Here is a 23,613-nt window from a genome sequence, read left to right as displayed (position 1 = left end):
CCTTCGATTTGTGGTGTTTTTCATTTTTTTTTGTTGTCATTTTTATGCCTTGCTATAACCTTACCTCCAAAAAAAAAAAAAAATTCAAAAAGTTTTCATTTTTTTGTCTTACTATAGCCTTACGTTCGATTTGTGGCAATTGTCATTTGTATGCCTTGCTATAACCTTACCTACAAAAAAAAAAAAAAAAAAAAAAAAAAAAATTCCAAAATGTTCCATTTTTATGCCTTACTATAGCCTTACCTCCAAAAAAGAAAAAAAAAAAATTCAAAAAGTTTTTATTTTTATGCCTTACTATAGCCTTACGTTCGATTTGTGGAAATTGTCATTTGTATGCCTTACCTACAAAAAAAAAAAAAAAATTCCAAAATTTTCCATTTTTATGCCTTACTATAGTCTTACCTTCGATTTGTGGTGCTTGTCATTTTTTTTTGTCATTTTCATGCCTTACTTTCAAAAATAAAAAAAAATGAAAAAATTCAAAATGTTTCCATTTCATGCCTTACTATAGCCTTACCTCCAGAAAAAAAAAATAAAATAAAAAAATTCAAAATGTTTCCATTTTATATCTTACTATAGCCTTACCTTCGATTTGTGGTGTTTGTCATTTTTTTGTCATTTTTATGCCTTACTATAGCCTTACCTCCAAAAAAAAAAAAAAAATTCAAAAAGTTTTCAATTTTTTGCCTTACTATAGCCTTACCTTCGATTTGTGGTGATTTTCATTTTTTTTTGTCATTTTCATGCCTTACTATAGCCTTACGTTCGATTTGTGGAAATTGTCATTTGTATGCCTTGCTATAACCTTACCTACAAAAAAAAAAAAAAAATTCCAAAATTTTCCATTTTTATGCCTTACTATAGTCTTACCTTCGATTTGTGGTGTTTGTTATTTTTTTTTGTCATTTTCATGCCTTACCTTCAAAAATAAAAAAAAATGAAAAAATTCAAAATGTTTCCATTTCATGCCTTACTATAGCCTTACCTCCAGAGAAAAAAAAAAAAATGTAAAAAGTTTCCATTTTCGTGCCTTACTATAGCCTTACGTTCGATTTGTGGTATTTGTCTTTTTTTGTCATTTTCATGCCTGACCTCTTAAAAAAAAAAAAATTCAAAAAGTTTCCATTTTTATGCCTTACTATAGCCTTACGTTTGATTTGTGGAAATTGTCATTTGTATGCCTTGCTATAACCTTACCTACAAAAAAAAAAAAAAAAAAAATTTCCAAAATGTTCCATTTTTATGCCTTACTATAGCCTTACCTCCAAAAAAAAAAAAAAAAATTCCAAAATTTTCCATTTTTATGCCTTACTATATACTTACCTTCGATTTGTGGTGTTTGTCATTTTTTTTTGTCATTTTCATGCCTTACTTTCAAAAATAAAAAAAAATGAAAAAATTCAAAATGTTTCCATTTCATGCCTTACTATAGCCTTACCTCCAGAAGAAAAAAAAAAAAAAAATTCAAAATGTTTCCATTTTATATCTTACTATAGCCTTACCTTCGATTTGTGTTGTTTGTGTCTTTTTTGTCATTTTTATGCCTTGCTATAGCCTTACCTCCAAAAAAAAAAAAAAAAAATTCAAAAAGTTTTTATTTTTGTGCCTTACTATATAGCCTTACGTTCGATTTGTGGCAATTGTCTTTTTTTGTCATTTTCAGGCCTTACCTTCAAAAATGAAAAAAAAAAAAAAAATTCAAAAAGTTTTCCTTTTTTGCCTTACTGTAGCCTTCGATTCGTGGCAACTGTCATTTGTATGCCTTGCTATAACCTTACTTACAAAAAAAAAAATCTTCCAAAATTTTTTTTTTTTATGCCTTAGTCTAACCTCTGATTTGTGGTATTTGTCTTTTTTGTCATTTTCATGCCTGACCTCCAAAAAAAAAAAAAAAAAAAAGTTTCCATTTTTATACCTTACTATTGCCTTACGTTCGATTTGTGGAAATTGTCATTTGTATGCCTTGCTATAACCTTACCTACAAAAAAAAAAAAAAAAAATATTCAAAATGTTTCCATTTTATATCTTACTATAGCCTTACCTTCGATTTGTGGTGTTTTTCATTTTTTTTTTGTTGTCATTTTTATGCCTTGCTATAACCTTACCTCCAAAAAAAAAAAAAATTCCAAAATTTTCCATTTTTATGCCTTACTATAGTCTTACCTTCGATTTGTGGTGTTTGTTATTTTTTTTTGTCATTTTCATGCCTTACCTTCAAAAATAAAAAAAAATGAAAAAATTCAAAATGTTTCCATTTCATGCCTTACTATAGCCTTACCTCCAGAGAAAAAAAAAAAATGTAAAAAGTTTCCATTTTCGTGCCTTACTATAGCCTTACGTTCGATTTGTGGTATTTGTCTTTTTTTGTCATTTTCATGCCTGACCTCTAAAAAAAAAAAAAAAAAATTCAAAAAGTTTCCATTTTTATGCCTTACTATAGCCTTACGTTTGATTTGTGGAAATTGTCATTTGTATGCCTTGCTATAACCTTACCTACAAAAAAAAAAAAAAAATTTCCAAAATGTTCCATTTTTATGCCTTACTATAGCCTTACCTTTGATTTGTGGTGATTTTCATTTTTTTTTTTGTCATTTTTATGCCTTGCTAGCCATACCTCCAAAAATTCAAAAAAAATTCAAAAAATTCAAAAAGTTTCCATTTTTATGCCTTACTATTGCCTTACCTCCAAAAAAAAAAAATAATAAAAAAAAAATTCAAAAAGTTTTCATTTTTATGCCTTGCTATAGCCTTACGTTCGATTTCAAGTGTTTGTCATTTTTTTTGGGTCATTTTTATGCCTTATTATAGCTTTACTTCCAAAAATAAAAAAAAATTCCAAAAATTCCAAAAGTTTCCTTTTTTATGCCTTACTATAGCCTTACCTCCAAAAATAAAAATAAATTAAAAAAATTAAAAATGTTTCCATTTTATGCCCTTACTATAACCTTACGTTCGATTTGTGGTGTCATTTTTATGCCCTGCTATAGCCTTACCTCCAAAAAAAAAAAAAAAAAAATAGATGTCATCTTTCAGACAGTACATTTGCATCCATCTCAATACAAGGCCATCCAGCGGTACCTCATAAAGTTATCTGCGGCACATGTCACCTAACCCTAACACCAGGTAGAACAGTTTTTGACCCCACAGTCCATGACCTTTGGGTTCTCCAGTACCTGTCAGATGGTCCAATCCGGTACAAGTTTGATTTCACATCCTCCCTCTGAGACTCAGTGTGGTTTTTCTTGTTTTCTGTAAATGTTTAAATATCATTTGGAAACTACGCTATTAGGCTAACAATTTGGGAACAATTTTATTAGATGATATTTATAAGAACAGGAATAATAATTGTAGAATGAATAAAAATAAAAAAAAGAACTGGCTAACATTCTAAACAGGTGACAATACAGTCTTATCATTTCTACATCTGTGTCATTTTAGAAAAAAAAAAATCATGTTTTAATGTATCTAACATGGATTGGACACATACTCAGACCCTCAGAGTAATAACATGCATTAACATTTGTGCTTTATGGCTCACATTCATCATTTATTAACATCAAAGCCCTTGAACGGCATCATTACTGTTGTTGTGGCTTTATAAAATTTGTATTGCTTGTAAAATTTGTACTTTCACGTCAGCAACTGAAGAGACAATAACAAACTTGCAGTTTGAGACTTACATAAAAGAACAGAGCTTTAGAGGTGAACCCAGAGTGAGCTGATCTCTGATCAGATTTGAACAAACAGAACTAACAGTTTCTATTACAGGAAGCACCCTTGTGTTGAGAAGTTTGACTTTGTTTCCTGTGGAAGTGAATATAACATTACAGGCTGCTGATCAATCCTTAGAGAAAAGTGATACTTTCTACTTTGACTAACACATTAAACGCTGTGCTTATTTGATTGCATTTATACTTTCCAAAGCAATGCATTGCTGTCTCGTTCCAACACACGACCTCAAGGAGAAACGTGACAATGTCACAAAAAGAAATGAGTGCCAACAGAATGTTTTTTGTGCAATTACGTCTTAGAACATTTCATTCAGGGTTTGGGTTATGGTGAAAAATACATCGGTTTTGCAAAAAGTCGTTTCCTGCAGCACAAAAATTATGAAGAAATCATGTTGCCACGTATGAAAATTTTCATAAAGTCATTTTCGTGACGGTTTTACGGACTCCATGAGACTGGGCTGCTCATCCACTAGCACAGTCTCTTATATAGAGTACTACCAACCATCATCATTCTGATGTCATCCATCCATTTTCACTCCTATACAGACATTTTACTGACTCAAATGAACCTAACATACATATATTTTATTTCTCAGAAGCTCTGATGCATTTGTAGACCAAAAAAAAAACTGATGTAATGGTTTTATGTAGCAGCTTGTTTTTAGGTCCTCTCAGTTTCTCAAATGTTTACATAGTAATCCTCATTTCAAACAAAAGTTTTTGTGTAGTTTTTACAGTATAAGATGACCCAGTATAGGCCATCAAAGTTCCAACAAAGAAGTGCTCACTGAGAAAAAAAAGGCAGGGCGTTAGCTAAACAAAGACAGAAATACAAAGTTAGACAGTTAGAGGAAAGACAGAAGGCTGCTTTGTTAAAAAGTGAACCAAAGATTCCCTCAACACTTATTGGCTTTGGGTTTAATTTTGCCATAGAAATTGATGATGAAAATCTGGTGTTTGTGGGTCTACAGCAGGTCCCAGGTGATAATCTTCCACTACATTACAGGCTGAAATTGGTCCTCAAAAGATAGAGGAGCCACTGTTTAAAAAAAGCATTTCAGATATGAGTAAAATTATTATTATTTCTAGAGGCATACAAACATTTTATGCCTCTTTAAAACCATTGCATGCTTTTAAAATTCACTTATTGATGAGCAAAAAGTGATTATTTCAAACTAAATATTATTACTTGTAATTTTTTAGCGACAATGCAATCAACGTCCCATGTTAGCAGATTGGATCCAATGCTAGGTTTAAAATTAGGGCGATGTGGGCGATGTGGGTGAGAGGGCCGTGTCGGCTGAGCTGATGGAATAATCTTCAGACTCAGTCGGGGAGAGAGCTGTTCCTGGACTGTGAGAGGCTTCCAAAGTGTGCAGGTGTGTGGGAGGGGTCACATCCTGGTGGTGTCTTCGTTGGAAAACTTGTTTCTCTTTATCGAGAGGCGTGGTCTGAGGGCGACACAGCAGCAACTGGTAACGTTTCCACAAGGTCAAGGCAAAAGACGGCAGAAACATCTGCAAGAGGCAACTTTAACCCTTGGGGAACCTTTGGGGACTAAACATCTACCTTCTGCTTATTCAGTTTTTTTAGTACTCAATGTCTCATTCAGTTTAAAGACTAATTGTATGAACTTTGGCCAGGAGTTTTCTTTTAATGACAAGTTCATAATGTATGTATATGATGTATAGAACAGGAAATATAAAATGTACCGACACTGTTTGAGTTCCCATTATAACCACATATGTCGGATATACTGTTATCCTGCCATATAACAGTGGTTTTCCCATAAAAACCCAATAAACCTAAGCCTCAACCTTTTTTTTTTTTTAAACATAAAATTATGATGAAATACTTTATATTTATGGCTAGGTCTGAACTTGTTGATAAGATCTGATGTGAAAAAAGTGGGAAAAATATTTATATATGACATTTTGAAGACACTTTTATGAAGGGTAATATTTTGTTGCCTAAACTCAAGAGTGTAAGAGGGTTTTTTTTTTAAAATAAATGCCCATAGCTCTAAAAGTAATAATACCTCAAACTCAATGTTTCTATCAATTATTGACCTAGTCAAGGCCGTAATAACTTTATATGAAATATTCTACTTTGCACCTTAATTTTGAATGAAAAAATGCATATTTTTGGGTCGTGACCCCATTTTGATATCACAAATGTCCAGCGTCCCCAGAAACATATTTTTTGCTAGAATTACTTTTTGATCATGTTTATTAAAGTGTTACAAATATGCAGTATATTTATTTTAAGTTTAAATACATCTGAAATTGTTTATTATGAAACAGATTGATTTATTGCTTGAGTTCATTGAAAAATACATGACAAGAGGCCCTTGAAAAAAAAAATTGCATATTAAATTGCAATCGCAATATTGAGGAAAAAAATGGAGGAAAAATTTGATTCTTTTCCAAAATCGTTCAGCCCTAGCCCTGAGTGCTCAGTACCCTTTACCCCCTCAGTCCGACGCCCCTGGGTGAGAGCTTCATAAATATGTGGAGGACTTTATGTCATAGCTTACTGTGATAACTGCCACTCCAGCTGTGCTGTTGCTGCTGCTGTTGAGCTTGTGTCCACTGTTGAAGTTCTTCTTGATTTTCTCGGCCACAGAAAGCTGCCGCTGCTCTTTCTCCGACACATTCTCATCCTGAATGATCCAAAGGAATGCAGAGTTGGTGCATCACTTAATATTAGGTAGTGACTAACCATGTAAATGCTGGACTTACGTTCACCCAGGGGTGATCGAGCACCTGTGAGGCTGAGTATCTTTCATCTACTTGTAGCTGCAGCATTCCAGTGATCAAATCCTTCAGAAAAACACCATTTAAGTTCATAAGTGCAACCCAAAACACTGCTGGGTCATTCCATGTCATTTAAAAAATGGCCCACGCACTTCGGTCTCAAAAAATTCTGAAATTTTTGAGATAAGGCCAATTTAATGGGGGGAGGGTTGATTTTTGCTCCTTATTTTTCTTCCATTTTTAGCTTCCAATATCTCAGGAACTACATCACATAGGAAACTATAGGATGTATAGCAAATAAGAGAAATAAGAATGAGTGGAACAAGCAAAAATCAACACATCCCCCCCCACTAAATTGGCCATATCTCAAAAAGAATTAATCCAATCAAACTACAAATTTACAGTGTGCCAATTTGAATAAACAAGGAACAATTGGTAAATAATTCAGAATTTTTTGAGACAGAAGCACGTGGATGTCCTGAAAATGTGTTGAAATGACATGGAATGACCCTGCAGCAACATATTTATTGAAACATAATGAGGGAAGATGAGACGCGTACCTTTGCTGCATCTGACACACCGTCCCAGTACGGAGCAGGGAATTCAAACTGACCGTTGGAAATATGCTTAAACAGCACTTCCTGGTCCTCATCACTGCAGTGGGAAACAACCATTATGGGATGTAAGTACAGCATCACAATGTGTGCTTAAACATAACAAACCTATGGAAAGGAGGGAAGCCACACAGAAGGATGTAAGTGATGACACCAGCTGCCCAGACGTCCACCTTGAGGCCGTACCTGTGATTGAAAACATCACATCAACAGGAGTTAATAACACTTCTCCTCATGCTGAGCTCAGAGTACAACATGAGATGATTCTGACTCACCCAGTTTCTGCTACGATTTCTGGTGCTACATAAGTCGGTGTTCCACACACTGTAAACAGAGGACCATTGACAACAACTGCCAACCCAAAGTCACCAAGCTTGAGAGATTTGCTGCCGTCCTGGTGCTCGTACACCTGGGACACAATCAGTGCACGTTAATGGATGGGGAAAAAGTGAAGAAGTCGTATCATTTTAAATTAATTTAATGAACTTTTTATTTCCGTTAGAACTGTGTTTCCCAACCTTTTTTGGATCGTGATCCCATTTTTATATCACAAATTTCTAGGGACCCCAATTAATTAGTTTTAAATTATAGTTTGTTAAACTGTGTTACAAATACAGAGTGACCAGGATTTGTGTGTGATATTTTCATACTGTATTTTATTTATTAATTTATTTCTTATTATTTTCTTTTTCTTTCTCTTTCTTCTTTTCTTTATACTGTTCAGAATACAGTTGTTTAACAGTGTGTGTTGTGTTTTAATTCGATTTTTTAAAATTATTCATTTAAATGACCCCCACATGGGGTCATGACCCCAAGGTTGAAAAAAACTGCGTTAGGAGCTTCATTTGTCCATATGCAGTACATAGAATTCACATGTCCAGCAACATAAAAACAAACACAATAACATAACATAAATAGTAGATAAAAAAAACAAGAAAAAATCCAGGATTAAAAAGTAATAAAGTCTTAACCAATAATGTTACCAATAAATTTGAGATAATGTAGAACTTTCTATTTTTAAATCATAAGAATATGTCTATTATTCTCATAATAATACTGCGTAGTTGTGTCAATGCATAAATTACAAGTTTTAACAGATAAAAAACAAGAAAGATAGCACATTTAATTTAATAATGCCAAATTCAGCTCACAAATATTTGCAGCGCAAACTATGTGCACACTTCGAAAAAAAGTTCAAAAGCTAAAGTTTTGCAATAACTTCATCAATTAAAAATGAAAGATGGAGGCCTGTAGCAGTAAATCTTCACCACATGAACATCGCTGACACATACCAGCAGGTTTTCTGGTTTTATGTCTCTATGAACAATGTTGAGGTTATGCAGGTAGTTGATGGCACTGGCCAGGTTAAACAGCATACAGCTGGCATCTCGCTCTTTGTATTTGTTGGACGAGGTAATAGCATCAAAGAGATCCCCACCCTGGGAAAAAAAAAAAAAAAGTAATACGATGTGTAAATAAAAAAAGCTAAGTAATTTAAATAAGTCCTTAAATAACGAAAAGGAAACGTATAATACCTTGACCAACTCCATCACAAGAAAGAGCTCAGTGGGCGTGTCTATTTCTTCGATTAGAAGTACAATGTTTGGATGTTTCACACGGCGCAGGATTGACACCTCACTCTGTATCATGTGTTCCTGTCCAACAAACACACTTGAGTGACTGTTGGAAAAACAACTAAAAAAAACCCCCCTCAGCTGTTAGTGTGTAATAAAGGCAGATTTCAAACGGCTGTCAAAAATTCAGTTAATGCAACAAAAATCCCACAATACACTAAATGAATCTAGACATCATGGAGATGTTGGTGATTTATTTTCAATGATGATTATTTGGCTCCATAAGTGAAAAACTGATGTTAAAAAAAATGCCACTTTTGAATCGACTCCAACTGTCAGCATGAGAGCCAAATTCAAAATGCTGTAGAAAAAAATGCTGTTATTGAGATACATTTGTCATATTTTCCCAAACTTCTTCTTCATTTATAGTCGTTTATAGTCAAACATTTTGATGCTCTACAGGCTCAATTTTTGAAAAATCAGGTTGCAACACTGTTTAATGGTAAAACAGAACTCTGCAGGACAGAGATTCAAAATAATTGTTTTTTTTCGCTTTCTTTTTTTTTTTCAGAGCAAATTCAAAATGCTGTAAAAATTAAGTTATTAGGACAAAATGTTGATATTTTTTGAAATTATTTCTACCGACTACAACAATTTTGTTATTTTTTTAAATGACCATTGAAAATGTATTCAGCAAGAATTTGCAAGTATATGTTTAAAATATGATTAATAGTTAATGCACTCCAGGCGCATTTTTTGATAAATCAGGCTGCAACACCTTTTATTGGTAAAACAGCACCCTCTGCAGAACAGATATTAACGTACGGTAATTCTATCCTCCAACTTTAAAGCAGAACTAAGTAACTTGTGCTTAGAGCTCCCTCTAAAGGTTCCTTTTGGTTATGTCACTGTTAGGGATGTAACGATTAATCGTAAGGCAGTTAAAAATCGATTCATAGGTATCACGGTTCACATCGATACTCTGAAAATTGAATTGCAGTATTTTTTTTAAACAGAAGAGGGCGCTATATATTCATCTTTCTCATCCAAAAGTGTTGGTGGCGGGCGGAATCTGCTACTACTTTCTTTCTGGCCGCCTTCTACTCTTTAACATGTTCATAAATGATTCCTTACCCCTTTAGCACAGAAAGAATATCTGTAATATTACGTGAATATCTGTAAAAGTCACGTTTTTCTATTAGCTCTGTCTGCTAGCATAGCATTTCTTCTTCCCTGCTAGATTAGCTGCATGCCAACCGACCATTGGGGTATCAGCGCCCTCTGCTGGTCCAAACAAATATCTGACGTAAATACAGTGCAATGACTGTTTTTAATAAACACTAGTATTACCCTAACAGGGATCACGAGAAGGATTTATTTAAGGTGAAAAAGTTACTTAGTTCTGCTTTAATGATCACCTGATACCAACCTACTCACTGTACAATGTTGTGTTGTAGAATAAATATTCATAATTATAAACGACGGCATCTCACGTACAAGACTTTAAAAAGTGGGCTTTGAGATAAAAAAGAGATGCAAACAACATAAAAAGATTTTGTCAGAGTGAATACAAAGGCGAGCCCACCTTTCCCCTGCATTTGTCTTTGTTGATTATCTTGAGGGCGTAGCTTCTCCCAGTAGATCTCTCCACACATTCTCGCACCACTGCAAAGTTCCCATCCCCTAAAGTTCTCCCTACTCTGTATCTTTCTGCAATGGATGAAGGCACTGAGGAGCTCTCATCTATCGGCTCAGCTGTGGAACGGAAAAACAAGATTATTTAAAAGTGCAAAGTAGTTCACTCTATGCTTAATGATATCTATAATATCATACCTTCACTGCTGGGCCCATCGCCTTCATCCATGGAGCTGCAGACCTTGGTTGAAGCTAATGAAATTGAGGAACCACTGAGATGTGAACCCTGCATAGGACGGATGTTAGAAAAATGATGAACAAAAAGAAAACATGAAGCTTACATTTTGATTTATTTCAAACAAAGGAATACATTTAAAAAATAGATAAAAACGAATAAACAAATCGCAACAAAAATCTCTGAAATAAAAAAGCCAATTTCGATATAATACACATTTGACTCGTTTGACAAGGGATAATATGAAGCCGAGGCTGGTTAAGTCCTATTTACATTGTTCACCATTAACAAATGCAAAATCCAATAAACTAAATAGACAAACAAATAAATATTCCAATCGAGCTATTAAGAAAAAACAGAAAAATATAAAAACAAACCACCAAAAAAAAAAAGAACAATAAGACCAGGCATCATCAACATCTGTGAGATTCACATTCTCCATCCTCATTCATGTACTTTTCAAAGACATATTTTTTACATTTAATAACTAAGTCAAAAATAGTCCAATCAAGATCAGATGTCATTAAGACTTTATACAATTTATTCTTTTTCATTGACTTTATTGCTTGTTTCATTTTGTTAGCCCTTCAGCATGCGCAACTGGGGATTAGTTAGAAAATAACTGAATATGAACAAAATACATTGTAAACAATTGAATGGGGAAAAGGGGTCCGATTGTATTTATTCTTTAATAATCACTAGAGCATTGACCAGTAGCATCTTGTTGAGTTTTCTTAAAGGGCAGTTAAAGTAGTAAATGTAACATATTGATAAATAAAAAATGTTCTTCAAAGTGTTGTAAAACATTTACAATAAATACAATTTTAAAGACTTTACCCGTAGTTTGCGGAGGCTCGCTGGACTGGTTGATGATGGACTGGGAGACTTTCCAGAACGGGGTGTGGAGAGCTGACTTCCTGCAGTACCATTAGCTATTGATTACACACACACACACACACACACACACACACACACACACACACACACACACACACACACACACACACACACACACACACACACACACACACACACACACACACACACACACACACACACACACACACACACACACACACACACACACACACCACACACACACACACATTCTAGTTACATATTATGGATCTAACTTTAAAGTGGTCCTTATATCCACTAAAACACAATCACCTGAACCAGTGGATGAAGGAGATTTGCTCCTTCGAGACATTCCACCACTTCTTGGGGATGAGCGACCGTGCACTGAGGGGAGGCGGCCATATGAGGCCGACTTCGTCACCCTGCATTCTATAAAGAAATACAAACAACGGTGCAAAGTTGTTCTTTGTGTACAGTTGACATAAGCAGGTTTTTTTCTCAGCTACATCAGCTTAATCAATATTCCTCTAATGCTTACATATCTAATATTTTCCAAACAGGACAGAAACAATCTTACAAAAATAACAAACAAAACTATTGAAAACAAAGCAGAAGAAACATGGGCTTTAGCAGCAGTTTGCACTTTGTAATGACGAGAGTGAAACACAAATACCATTTTCATCCAGGTTGAAGTCGTCTTGGTATCGAAACTTCTCTGGTCCACATGCAAAGAAAATATCATCTTCCCCAAAAAAGTCCTGAAGGCAGGTAACCTGTAGAAAACAAGGAATGTGTGACTAAATGCTAACATGAATTCATTTCATTAGCCTTTATTTAGTCAGAACCACATTGAGATTAATAATCTCGTGTGTGTCCTGACAGCAGTACATAAAACAAGTTTACAGTGTCAAAATAATACTCAAATGTTCTTAAAAGAAATAAATAGCACAGCAGACAGGAAGTACATGAAAACAATAAAAAGTACAGTCACGGAATGTTGATAATGTAATGCTAGCATTAGACAATCACATGTTTGTGGCTCCTGCTGTGATAAAAGTTGCCCATCTCTGCTTTAGTTGCAAAGCCACATATTTATTTCACCCATTTACTTTACCTAATCTTGTGTTAATTGTCTTAATGTTCCTATTTCATGTCGCTTCTGCTGTGGTTTCTTATTATTTTAGCATTTTATCCATTACTGTATTATCTAAAACTATTTTCCATGATGTTGTCTGAAGTAGAATGGGGAAATATAAAAAAGGTGTGACATAACTGACAATGGAAGAGAACATCAGTGATTTTCTTTCCTAATAATGATAATAAAAATGTACATGATCGTTGACAGAACTTTATGGGACTTGAGCGTATAAAAAATTATCCTGTTACAGAAATCTAAGCTATTGTCAGCTGACGTACAGTCAGGCTCTTTTCTAAATGATCCTTTTTAAGGACTAAATAATTTAAAGTAGATGATATGTATCCATTATTAATAGTCTAATTATGGAACCTTGCTGAGTTCAGCAATGGGTTGAAAATGTGACATGAGAGCTGAGACATTAGAACAGACAGGATGGAGGACATTCACTGCCTCTAGAGTGTCGAGAAATATGTTTATCATAATTAGTCATACTTAAATTACACATTTTCACACAGTCTTCCAAAAACTAAATCACATTAAAATGTCACTAACAGACATACATTATTTAAACTACGAGTTTTTAGTATCTACCATTTAAAAGTGAGATCAGTGATGAGCTGGGGCGATTGTAAAAAATGATGCTTTGTATTGATTACTGCTGTGTTGTGGCCTAAGTGATGCAGCAGCTCCATTAGGCCTGATGCCATCCACACACTAACACACATAGCGACACACTTTTTGCCCTGCTTAGTGGATCCTGCATGTGCCGATATTGATCATGGAGGTTTAGGACTTCTGCAAAAACAAGTTCTCCTTGCTTTCACAGTTTTCACCATGGAGTTTGATGCTGGCAGTGTAAGGTAACTGATCTGAGACGTTATTATTAGGGCCACGCAGCACAGAGTGCACGGAATGTGAGTCTGTGGAAAGATGGATCTCACTAGGATCTCCAAGACTCTATTTGAGGTTTAGAATGGAGCACATGCAAGGAAAAAAGGTGTAGATTATAAGCATTTTTAATCACTATTCAATTCAACTTTATTTATATAGCACAAAATACAACAAAGTCATCTCAAAGCACTTAACAAAATATAAAGTCCATAGTAAGAAAGAAGGAACCCAACAAGATCCACATGAACAAGCATTTAACGACATATAGGAAGAAATCTCCAGCGGAACCAGGTTCAGAGGTGGCAGCCATCTGCTTTGACTGGTGGAAGTTAGTGAACTATTGTGCCCTAGTTTGTACTTCTACATGTCTACGATATATGAAGTATAGTGTATCTGTAAGGCACCGGCAATTTCCAAGCAATAAATGACAGATATTAGTCCCTGCAGGATCTCCACTTCTTAATTTAGTGACCAATTTTTGTGTAATTTAGAGCAGGGGTTCTCAACTGGTCTGACCCTGGGACCCACATTTTACCACGGTCATTAAATCGTGACAGTTTTTTTTTTTTTATTCAACAAACCAAATTAATTTTTTTTAAAATAGCTGTTGAAAACACACATAAATAATCTTTTTTAAAACATAAATGTATATATTTTCCTGTGTAACATGCATTTCACAGCATGACTGCCAAAAGAAACGTTTCTTTCAAAATAAAAGACAAGTCCAACATGAGAGATATTAAGTATTCATTTATTTTTGACCAGCTGTTCGCGACCCACCCAGTACAGGTCCGCAACCCACTTTTGGGTCCCGACCTACCTGTTGAGAATCATTGATTTAAGGAATGTTGAGTTCTTTCAACAGTTTGATGTATTAAATAAGTTGAATGTTAAAATTGGTTAAAGTCATGTGATAAAAAACATGGAAATAATGCAAGCTAATCCAAAATATGGTGCAGTTTTTTTTTGGAATTTGTGAATTAGGAGGGACTGAGCTTTCTACAAAGTAACTGATTAATTAAATATATAATATGCTAATAAATAATTAAATCAATTGGTCATTTAAACAAAGAATCATGATTTCTATGTCATTTTCTTCTATTGGATGTTCTAAAGGGCAGAATTTGGCTCACAGGCCTTGTGTTTGACACGTGCTCTAATAGGATGATGTTCATTCAGTCGGTCCATCCATTGAATGTCTGTAAATTAATTTGACTTTTTTTTTGTAAACTCGCTTAATTCTATTCCAGCACACCTCCAAAGCAGATTGTATGGCCACTGAGTTTTGCACAACAATATGGATACTAATTAAATAAAATTCTAATACATACCATTTTTTTTAAATAATGTTGAAGATGTGCGTGCACTGCAGCTCACCATGCTCATTGATAATACTCTTGTAAAATGTTCTATTTTAAGCATGTTGACAAATGACCATAAATGGCAGACAAGAAATAGGTCAAATTATACTTTTAAGGAGACTTTCATGTTTAGTACCAAGACTTCCTGTGCAAGTTCCTGCTTTTTATACAGTAGTAACGGCAATAGTCTATTAGTTAATTTTATCTCCTTTTTAGTTGGGAAAAAAAAGACTGAGAAAAAGGAATAATTTTTAATCAGCTTTGAATACTGTATATGATATACTGAAAAAATAATATATATATATATATATATATATATATATATATATATATAAATGTTACATTTCAAAAACATTTTTTATTAAAATAAACAAAATAAAATAAAACAAATATTAAAATAATAAAAAATATTGTTAAAAAAAATAAATAAAAGAGTTTGGTTGGTGTTCAGTCCCTCAAGCAACAATAGTGAGATCAATTAATTCTGAATTTGGGCATTTGGTTTGATTTCATGACAATCCCACACAAAGCTGCAATGTCAGGCATACTATAAGAAGGAAAGCAAAAACACAGGAACAATGAGGGAAATTCCCATTAATTAAAACCATTTCACTATCTCCAATGTTCTACAATTTCTTGTGTACTTCTAAGTAAATATTTCTGATCAATTCCCGATGACGCCAGAAAAGTATGTAAACATTCTCTGTTCACACAATTTTCATGTGACGTGTTTATTTAGTGTGTAAAAAAAGCAGTTTCACAACTCAGCCTCCCAAAGATGTTCCTTAGCAACCAGCTCAAAACCATAGTAACATCACAGCACAGGTGTCTGATTTGTAATGCAATAAGAAAAAAAAAAAAAAAGCTTAGCCTACATTTATTTTATTTTTTTTTGATTCAGCTAATTCAAGTAAATTAAATCTTTAAAATTAAAAATTAAATAAATTTAATAAATTAAAATTAAAATTAAAATCAATTTAGATACAGTTATAATTATATTGAAATAAATACAATAACATGACATTTAATATATTTTATTTTAAATTTAGAAATAAAATAAAAATTAGTACATTTATCAATTCATATTCTGTCTATTTGTGACATAAGCGAATGCACTCCAGAAGTAAAGACTCCAGGACTAAGAAGGAAATGTATATGTATCTAAAAATGGGCTTCTCTTCTCCTGTAAGGATGAGACATGGAGCACTAGAAACCTACATTAGTGTCTTGTAATGAAATTAGTGTTATTCTCAATGGACCACATGGCTGTGTGTGTCTCTAAGAGCGAGGAGAGGAAGAGAGCAATTAACCAGAAAGATGAACCAGCCTTTGCAGATGGATAAAAGACAACAAATATTGATTATGCATGTGTTTGTCCAACTTTAACAGTTTAGACTGAACGTTGTTTAAAAACAAACCGAATCAGGTAACGCAATCTAACCCCACTGAACTGTAAACGACACTGTTTCATGCATCATTTAAAACGTGTTCATTTCAGAACTACATTATTTACCAAGTGAGAATGAAACAGTAAACTCCTGCTCAACTTATCTCACAACATGTCAAATGAATCAATCCTGAACCAAGAAATGTATTTGAATTTGTGCTTTTTAATGTGATAATTTTTCTTGGTTTAATCGTAGATTACCAAAGAAACTGTTCTTTATCATGTGTAATGTTATCCAGTATTTCTAAAAAAAATTCTGTTTTTTTTTTTTTACCAATTGTTCCGTGATTTTTCAATAGGCACACTGCGAATTTTTAGCTTGATCAGATGAATACTTTTTGAGATATGGCCAATTTTGTTAGCGTGGTGTGTGTCCATTTTCTTCTATTCTCAACTTCCAATACATCAGGAACTACATCACATAGGAAACTGAAATTTGGTACAGTAATACAGCTCCACCTACTCTCAGAATATACAAAATGAAGGGTTTTATTAATGAGGAAGAAAAAAATTGAAAGCGACATGGCCCTGTGTGAAAAAGTGTTTGCCCCTCAGGCCTGGTCACTGCACACCTGTTCTCAATCTAGAAATCACTTAAATAGAACCTACCTGACAACGTGAAGTAGACCAAAAAATCCTCAAAAACTATAGACATCATGCTGATCCAAAGACATTCAGGAACAAATGAGAAAAAAGTGATTGAAATCTATCAGTCTGGAAAAGGTTCTAAAGCTTTGAGACTCCAGTGAACCACAGTGAGAGCCATTATCAACCAATGGGCAAACATGGAACAGTGGTGAACTTCCCAGGAGAGGCCGGCCGACCAATATTACCCCAGGAGCTCAGCTACGACTCATCCAAGAGGTGACAAAAGACCCCACAACAACATCTAAAGAACTGCAGGCATCACTTGTCTCAGTTAAGGTCAGTGTTCATGACTCCACCATAAGAAAGAGACTGGGCAAAAATGACCTGCATGGTAGGAGTTCCATGACCAAAACCACTGCAAAGCAAAAAGAACTTTAAGGCTCATCTCATTTTTGTCAGAAAACCTCTTGATCATCCAAAAGACTTTTGGGAAAATATTCTGTGGACTGACGAGACAAAAGTTGAACATTTTGGAAGGTCTGTGTCCCATAACATAATACCGCATTTCAGAAAAAACACATTATACCAGCAGTAAAATACATTTAGCTGTCTACTAATACATCCTGAAGGAGAATGTCCGGCCATCTGTTCATGACCTCAAGCTGAAGCAAACTTGGGTTCTACAGCAGGACAATGATCCAAAACACACCAGCAAGTCCACCTCTGAATGGCTGAAGAAAAAAACAAAATGCAGACTTTGGAGTGGCTTAGTCAAAGTCCTGACCTCAATCTTACTGAGATGCTGTGGCATGACCTTAAAAAGGTGGTTCATGCTCAAAAACCCTCCAATGTGGCACATTTACAACAATTCTGCAAAGATGAGTGGGCCAAAATTACTACCACAACATTGTGAAAGATTCATTAAGTTATCGCAAACGCTTGATTGCAGTAGTTGGTGCTTAGGGTGGCCCAACCAGTTATTAGGTTTAGTGGGCAAACACTTTTTCACACAGGGCCATGTAGTGTTGGATTTTTTTCTTGCTCATTAATAAAATCCTTCATTTAAAAACTGTATTTTGTGTTTACTTGTGTTATCTTTGACTAATGTTTAAATTTGTTTGATCTGAAACATTTAAGTGTGGAAAACATGCAAAAAACTAAAAAATCGGGAAGGGGGCAAACACTTTTTCACACCACTGTATACTATGCATTGTTATGGGTGACAGTCAATTGAAATCCGGGAAAAAAAAAAAAAAAAACTTAAACTATTTTCATTGGCCCATAACTGCATGGGGAATGTAAGAAAAAAAATCTGATCTCCGTTAATTTATAGTATAGACTATAAAGATGACTCTCTTAAAATATAAAAAAAAAAATTCTTTATGCAATTTCTTCAATTTTATTTTCGACCCCAACTTCGGGCTTTTTCACCACTCACGAAAATATTGAAAATCCTTTACATGAGGCCATTGTAGCTTGCCTCTATGTCTTATAATCATTTATTGTTTATTAGTTTTTCACAAAAAAAAAGAAATCTAAAAATAATACTTATTATCAACACATTTCTCTATATTTTCTCTTTTTTTTGGTTTACTATATGATGTAGTTCCCAAGATACTGGAAGCCGAAAATGGAAGAAAAATAAGGATACTTTTTTTTATTTTTTTCACAATTCTTATTGGTCCATAACTACATGTGGGAAAGTAAGAGAAAAAAAATCTGATCTGTTTTAATTTATAGTATAAAGGTTACTTTTTCTTGGACCCGCAACTTTGGGTTCAAGTTTATTTCCTCATTGTTGAACTAATAAAGTATAATCTAATTTAATCTAATATAAATATAAAACCAATTTAAAAGTCAACCAAATTATTTATAAAAAATCTGAAAGCAAAATTTCAAAATGAAAAGAATAAATAACGTCACATTGACTTAACACTTACCATTTTCCCATCGACCGTGTAAAGTCTTTTCACAACTCCAGAATCCAGCTTAATGGCGTCAGTGATATCAGTCATGACCTGCTCAAAGGAGTGTGCAGTCTTCTTGTTGAGGAGGACACGCACGGCCTTACGAGGCTTCCCTCCACTGCGAACTATTGTCACCAGTTTGGGCTTAATGAAGTCCTTGCTCTCCCTTGTTTCCGGGGGTCCAACCTTGGTGCTACCGAGGGAAGGAAAGTCTTGAACCGGCCCAGTTGTCCTGGCACCGACTGACCAGTTGGGATTGACATTCTTTGTATAGTCCAGCTTCTTGTAGGGCTCCATGGAGGCGCAAACATAGCTCTCTCCTGCCAAAAGTGCAGCATAGATCCAATTATAAATAATAGATGAACAAGGACGAAGTTAGAACAGCTTAAGAAATATGTGAACTTTCACAACCTCTACTTTTGAACTTCATAAAAATCAAGAATTGTGATGTGGGCTGCTTGATCTTTATTCAATCATTCAGTATACAGTTAATCATGCTTTTAGTAGCTAAGGGTGTAAGAAAAAAAAAATTGATTTGACGCTAGTTTCACCACACGGTTATCGTTTCAAAAAATGTCCAAATCATTTTTTTTTTTAACATACCACTTGTTTCAGTTAGTGACCATTTATTTGTTCTCACAACTTTAAAAAAATTAAGTAAATTGTACTTCATAACATTTTGTACTTGAAAAGGTGAAATTTGCAATAACTGATAACGCGATATATACAGTATCATATTGTGATATATTGTATCGTGACTAGGGCTAGGCAATATATTTTATTTTGGTGATATAGAAAATTACAATATTGCCTATATGAATATATATAAATATATAAATATATATATATATTGTTTATTTTCTAGTAAAATACTTGTTTTAGAAGCCACTGCTTTCGCTACTTCTCAGAACAGCATGAAAAGCACAGTTAGATGGATTTCTAAATGCGTCGACCAAAATATCCACACTAAAGAACTCACTCACACGTGCTGTCTCTTATAGGAGAAAAAAACAAAAGTGGCAAATATTGTAAAATTTAACCCAGAATTGTCTTTCTGGTCAGACTTTTTTATTTTATTTGATGTATTTTTTGAAAATGGCGATATACAATATAAATCTCGTTATTTTTTATTCAAATTAAGTCAGACAAGAAAAACAGTTCAGGATTGAGTTTGCTGATGCAAAATGCCACACAGGCTCAGTTATTAACAAACAGCTGCACAATAGGTGCCACTTTTGGCTTTTTTCCCTAAATGGGACAGCATGTGTGAGTGAGTGAGTTCTGTAGTGTTACTTGTTTCGAGGGAATTTCTGTATTTTAATGCATATTGCACTTCTGAGAAAAAATATTGAGATATGAGTTTGGGTCCATATCGTCCAGCCCTAATCGTGACATGCAAATCTTAAATTATATCATATTGTCAGATTCATGGCAATGCACACCCCTATTAGTAGCACTGCTTACCCTCCACCAGTTGCTCCATTGTGGCAATCCTAGTTGTCCCATCAATAGTATAAATGGTTCTCACTCCTTGGGGCAGGTTGACATTGTCCGACAGCGATCTGGTGAGATCAGCAAGGAGAGATTCCAGAGAGCGGAATCTTTCCTGAGAAATGGCGTAGACGATCCCCTTGAAGTATCTGTCCCCATTCCGGTAGAATCGGATCTTCTTGGCTTTCTTCTCTGAGGTGAGTGCCTGCAGGGTTCTGGTTCTGTACAAGCTGCAGTGAGCGCTGTGAGTGGGACTGGGGAGTCCATTCCCTCTGGAGCCTCTCCTGGTGTATCTCAGAGCCTTGTCCCGCTCATCAAAGTGCTCCAGCTCCATGACTGTGCAGTGGGATGATGACAATCTGAGTAACGCACAGACTTTTTGTTTATTAAGATCACCATTGGCTTCCACCATAGTGGTTGCTAGTCTTCCCAGGGTCCCAAATTAAAAGCAAAAAAATATTTACAATAAATAAACAATAGCAAAAACATATGGGGCACCGATTGGAAAGTTGCACAAGTAAAAATAAACAGCAACATTTAGCAATAAAGCTAAAAAAAAAGCAGCAACTTTCTGCAACATTTAGCAACAAACCACGTTTGAAAAACATATGCAATATTTTTATGTCACTTTTAACCAGATTTACAGCAATACATATTTGTGATTTTTTTTTCTTGTAAAAATATGTCAACGTTAAATCTAAATGTTAAATTTAAATATAAATGTTAAATCTAAATGGTAATGTTAAATCTAAATGGTAATGTTAAATCTAAATATTAAATGTTCTTTCACATCAATGAGCTTTTATTTTGGTACTTCCGGTTAATTTGCATATTAGCTAAATAATTAGTTCCACCTTTGACATTTAGCTATAACATTTAGATTTAAACTTAAAGTTCAACATTTGAATATAACATTGACATTTATATTTGCTGTAAAGTTGGTCAAAATCAAAAAATTACATATGTTGCTGTATATTTTAGCATGGACAACTTTTCAATTGGCACCCCATAAAAACAGAATAAAATACAAATACGTACAATTACAAATACAATAATAAAAAATGGTAATAGAACAATACATGCCTCAATCTCACATGTACAACAGGGTTTTTAGTGTTTTTTTTTTAAATAACTACAAGTAAATTTGTTGAGTTGCTCGGTTTTTAGGCAGTTTATTCCATAGTTGAGATTATCTAAATAGAACAGGCTTTGGTGGTAGATTAGTTCTAGGCCGAGTAATGACCAAATCATGACTAGAAGCCCGCCTCATAGAATATGAGTGTGTTTGATTTACATATCTAATAATATTTTCAAACAATGAGTCAGGATTATTTTCTTTAAAAAATTATAGTAGGTTGTAGAGCTGGGCGATATGGACCAAAACAAATTTCTATATTTTTTCCCAAAATGGCAAAATACAATATAAATGTCGATCATTTCAATTCAAATGAAGTCTGACCAGAAAGACAAGTCAGGGTTAAATTTAATGATGCAAAATGCCACACAGACACATTTATTAACAAACAGCTGCGCGATATGTGCCACTTTTGGCTTTTTATTCTCTAAGGGATAGCACATGTGAGTGAGTTCTGTAGTGTGGCTTGTTTAGTGGTAGATCTGGGTTAGGACACACTCAGAAATCCATCTAACTGTGCTTTTCATGCTATTCTGAGAAGTAGCAAAAGCAGCCACTCCGAAAACAAGTGCTCAGATACAAAATAAGCTATAGAAAAAATATATATATATCGATATAGATGATATTGTAATTTTCTATATAGCCAAAATAGAAAACTCGATACATCTTGGATCTCAATATATTGCCCAGCTCTAGTAGGTTGTAGGGATGTCTCGATACAACTTTTTCCCTTCCAAAACGATACCGATATTGCAGCCTTGAGTACTGGCCGATACTGATATTGATCCGATACAATATCAGCACAAATCATATATACTTTTATGACTTATTTTGTAGTGAGGAATGTTAGAAAAGGCTTGATCAAGTGATTTTACTCAAACAGAGAACAGTCAGCAATAGTAGGTATGAGAAAAACTTAACCATTTATTATTAACCAATTGGTTACATACATCTTAACCTTCAATATATTATCTACAGTATTCTACAATTGAGTAAATATTACATAATATATATCTGCGATTTTAGATGCAGTCCGATAAAATTCGATATTAATTTTATGGCTGATATCGGATCGATATCTGAAATCAACATTGGATTGGAACACCCCTATTTGATACAAAATAAGCAATAGAAATATATATATATCGACATCGGCAATATTGTAATTTTCTATATTGCCAAAATCAAAAACTCAATACATCTTGAATCTCGATATATTGCCCAGCTCTAGTAGGTTGTATTGTATTTTGTCTTGGAGCATAAGCCAAGACAAGGTACAATGCATTTATTTAACACTAGTAAAGTAAGGACACTAATACTAGGCTGACCTCCTTGTTTTGGACAACTTGAAGCCATTCAAGTGATTCAATTGATCAAATGAATGGATTTAAGCATTTTTAGGATTTGTTTTTAATATTTGAGTTTAGACATACATCCAGTGATGGTATAAGATGCTGCAACTGATTAAAAAGCATGTCACGCCCTTTAAAAAAAAAAAAAAAATCCTGTTCAATCATTTATTTCTATTAAACTGATACTATAACAACAGTGAACATGATACATCACAAATAAATACACCTTATTAATATATATTCAAACGTTTAATAGATGCACATACATGGTTTCTGTTGCAATCTCACTTACCTTGGGAGGTAAAGGATGTGTGCAATAAATAATCAGCCTCAAACGATCTTAATTACCTTTTTTCATGAACCACGACTCCTTTGTTAGCCTGTGATGGTGCCTTCCTGTCGTCCGGTTACTCTAATAATGGGTGGATCACATGCAGATACAGGAGGCAGGAGGCAGGGCTGCTCCTAAACCCTCCCCGTCCTAGCCCGGTCTACTCCATTACCTCTCCCCCTTTACAGGGACGAGAAGTAAGCGAGCACTAAAGACAAATAAATGCACTTTAAACAGATGCCGTGTGAGAAAAGTGAGATTAAAAACCTCCTTTACGTTGTTTAAAAGTGATTTCCGGTTAGCTTGAAGCTGCTAGCACAGACGATAAGAGCCGGTGGCTGCCAGTTACCATGGCAACAAGACTTATTGACTCAGGCACCTCATTTAAATTACGGGGGTATTATGAAGTAAATAAATAAATAAATAAACAAAAAAGTCCTTTGCATTTTTTTTTTAACCATTACCGAGAACCATGAATGTACTGTGCATAACATTCAATAAAAAAATAA

The 23,613-nt window shown here is 34.2% G+C and overlaps 1 protein-coding gene across 3 annotated transcripts; it reads right to left on the bottom strand.

Moving 5' to 3' along the window:
- Nucleotides 1–3,291: 3,291 nt before the first annotated feature.
- dclk1b (doublecortin-like kinase 1b) lies at nucleotides 3,292–23,493 on the bottom strand. Of its 3 annotated transcripts, XM_028465667.1 has the most exons (16): nucleotides 23,122–23,493; nucleotides 20,260–20,622; nucleotides 18,769–19,115; nucleotides 12,077–12,176; nucleotides 11,716–11,832; nucleotides 11,383–11,477; nucleotides 10,509–10,596; nucleotides 10,261–10,430; nucleotides 8,637–8,756; nucleotides 8,394–8,540; nucleotides 7,377–7,510; nucleotides 7,210–7,287; nucleotides 7,048–7,141; nucleotides 6,473–6,553; nucleotides 6,268–6,393; nucleotides 3,292–5,182 (listed from the first exon to the last, which is right to left on the bottom strand). In XM_028465667.1, exons 1-16 carry the CDS (start codon nucleotides 23,129–23,131, stop codon nucleotides 4,991–4,993), a joined length of 2,262 nt encoding a protein of 753 aa, XP_028321468.1. In that variant the 5' UTR covers nucleotides 23,132–23,493; the 3' UTR covers nucleotides 3,292–4,990. The 3 variants fall into 3 exon arrangements, with proteins under 3 accessions (XP_028321468.1, XP_028321469.1, XP_028321470.1); XM_028465668.1 differs by lacking the exon at nucleotides 8,637–8,756; XM_028465669.1 differs by lacking the exon at nucleotides 20,260–20,622.
- Between the last annotated feature and the right edge of the window lie 120 nt (nucleotides 23,494–23,613).

Source organism: Gouania willdenowi, chromosome 13 (genome assembly GCF_900634775.1).
Source record: "Gouania willdenowi chromosome 13, fGouWil2.1, whole genome shotgun sequence".
In the NCBI taxonomy this organism is placed as follows: Eukaryota; Metazoa; Chordata; class Actinopteri; order Blenniiformes; family Gobiesocidae; genus Gouania; species Gouania willdenowi.
This window is presented reverse-complemented; position numbering and strand designations above follow the sequence as displayed.

Bases quoted from the DNA above. Each gene is read 5' to 3' on its own strand.
- dclk1b (XM_028465667.1), bottom strand. The intron at 11,833-12,076 runs GTATTTGTGTTT...ATTTCTTTATAG, and splicing joins CTTCAACCTGGATGAAAATG to AATGCAGGGTGACGAAGTCG. The intron at 7,142-7,209 runs GTTTGTTATGTT...TTCCCACTGCAG, and splicing joins GGCTTCCCTCCTTTCCATAG to TGATGAGGACCAGGAAGTGC.